This window comes from Fukomys damarensis, unplaced genomic scaffold (genome assembly GCF_012274545.1).
Source record: "Fukomys damarensis isolate Sample0158 unplaced genomic scaffold, DMR_v1.0_HiC HiC_scaffold_37, whole genome shotgun sequence".
Classification (NCBI taxonomy): Eukaryota; Metazoa; Chordata; class Mammalia; order Rodentia; family Bathyergidae; genus Fukomys; species Fukomys damarensis.
This window is the reverse complement of record NW_022900949.1, coordinates 6,676,671-6,677,624: the sequence shown is the minus strand read 5'-3', so window position 1 is coordinate 6,677,624 and position 954 is coordinate 6,676,671. Positions and strand designations below refer to the sequence as shown.

General features: G+C 63.2%; 1 protein-coding gene across 1 annotated transcript in view; it reads left to right on the top strand.

Moving 5' to 3' along the window:
- Positions 1-136: 136 nt before the first annotated feature.
- Positions 137-954, top strand: part of Epor (erythropoietin receptor) — a 6,569-nt gene continuing 5,751 nt past the window's right edge. Inside the window, exon 1 of the mRNA XM_010635052.2 lies at positions 137-405. Coding sequence (XP_010633354.1) covers positions 291-405 — 115 coding nt within the window. The 5' untranslated portion in view covers positions 137-290. The remainder of the gene's footprint in view (positions 406-954) is intronic.

Below are 954 nucleotides of genomic sequence, written 5' to 3'. Positions count from 1 at the left end.
AAAAAAAAAAAAAAAAAGAAAACACCAAGAAACAAAGTGTGTGGCCTCGGAAGCTGCAAGTGGGTCTGTTCCCACTCCCTGGGGGCCGCTGGGCCCAGGGGCGGGTGCTTATCGCAGCCAGGATGCTGCAGGCCACGCCCCTGGGGGAGGGGCCGCTGGAGGCTGCGGGCTGGGAAGGGCCTGGTCAGCTGTGTCCGGTGAAGGCAGCTGCTGACCCAGCTGTGCCCTGTGCCAGGGGCGGGGGAACAGGGGGCAGAAGCCCTGGGTTCCCCGGGTGCGGGGGCGGCATCATGAACCACCTTGGAGCGCCCCTCTGGCCCCGAGTTGGCCCTCTCTGTCTCCTGCTGGCTGGGGCAGCCTGGGCGCCCCCACCCAACTCTCCAGACCCCAAATTTGAGAGCAAAGGTAAGGATCCCTACCCTGGGTCCCCCCGAAGGGCAATGCTGGGGCCTGGACTCCCAGGTTCGGTCCATGCTGGCTTTTTTATTTTATTTTTTTTACGGGGGATCGAACTCAGGACCTTGCGCCTACCAGGCAGGTGGAACCACTGAGCTAAATCTCCGGCCCCTATGCCGGCCTTTGAACCTCCACAATGGGCCCTGGGGGCCAAACTGGTACCTGAACCCCTAAAATGGACCCTCATGAAATAAGCCCGAGTCTGAGCCCCTGGAACAGGGCCTCCGGGAGAGGGCAGAGAGGGGCCTAAGGTCCTTGCCGCATCTTTTCAGGGAGTCTGGGACCTGCTACTTGGTAATGAGACAGGGGTGGTGGTGGGTCGTCTCCCCGAAGTCTGAGCCCCGGAGGGAGGGAACCGACGGACCCTCCAGTAGAGGAGAGGACAGGGCCGGTCCGAGCCATGGGCTCCCTGTAAACACGGCTTGTGGCCGGCGCAGGTCCCTCGTCCCGCCGGGTGGAGGAAGGGGGCAGGGGACACGGTTGGAGCTATCGGGGCGC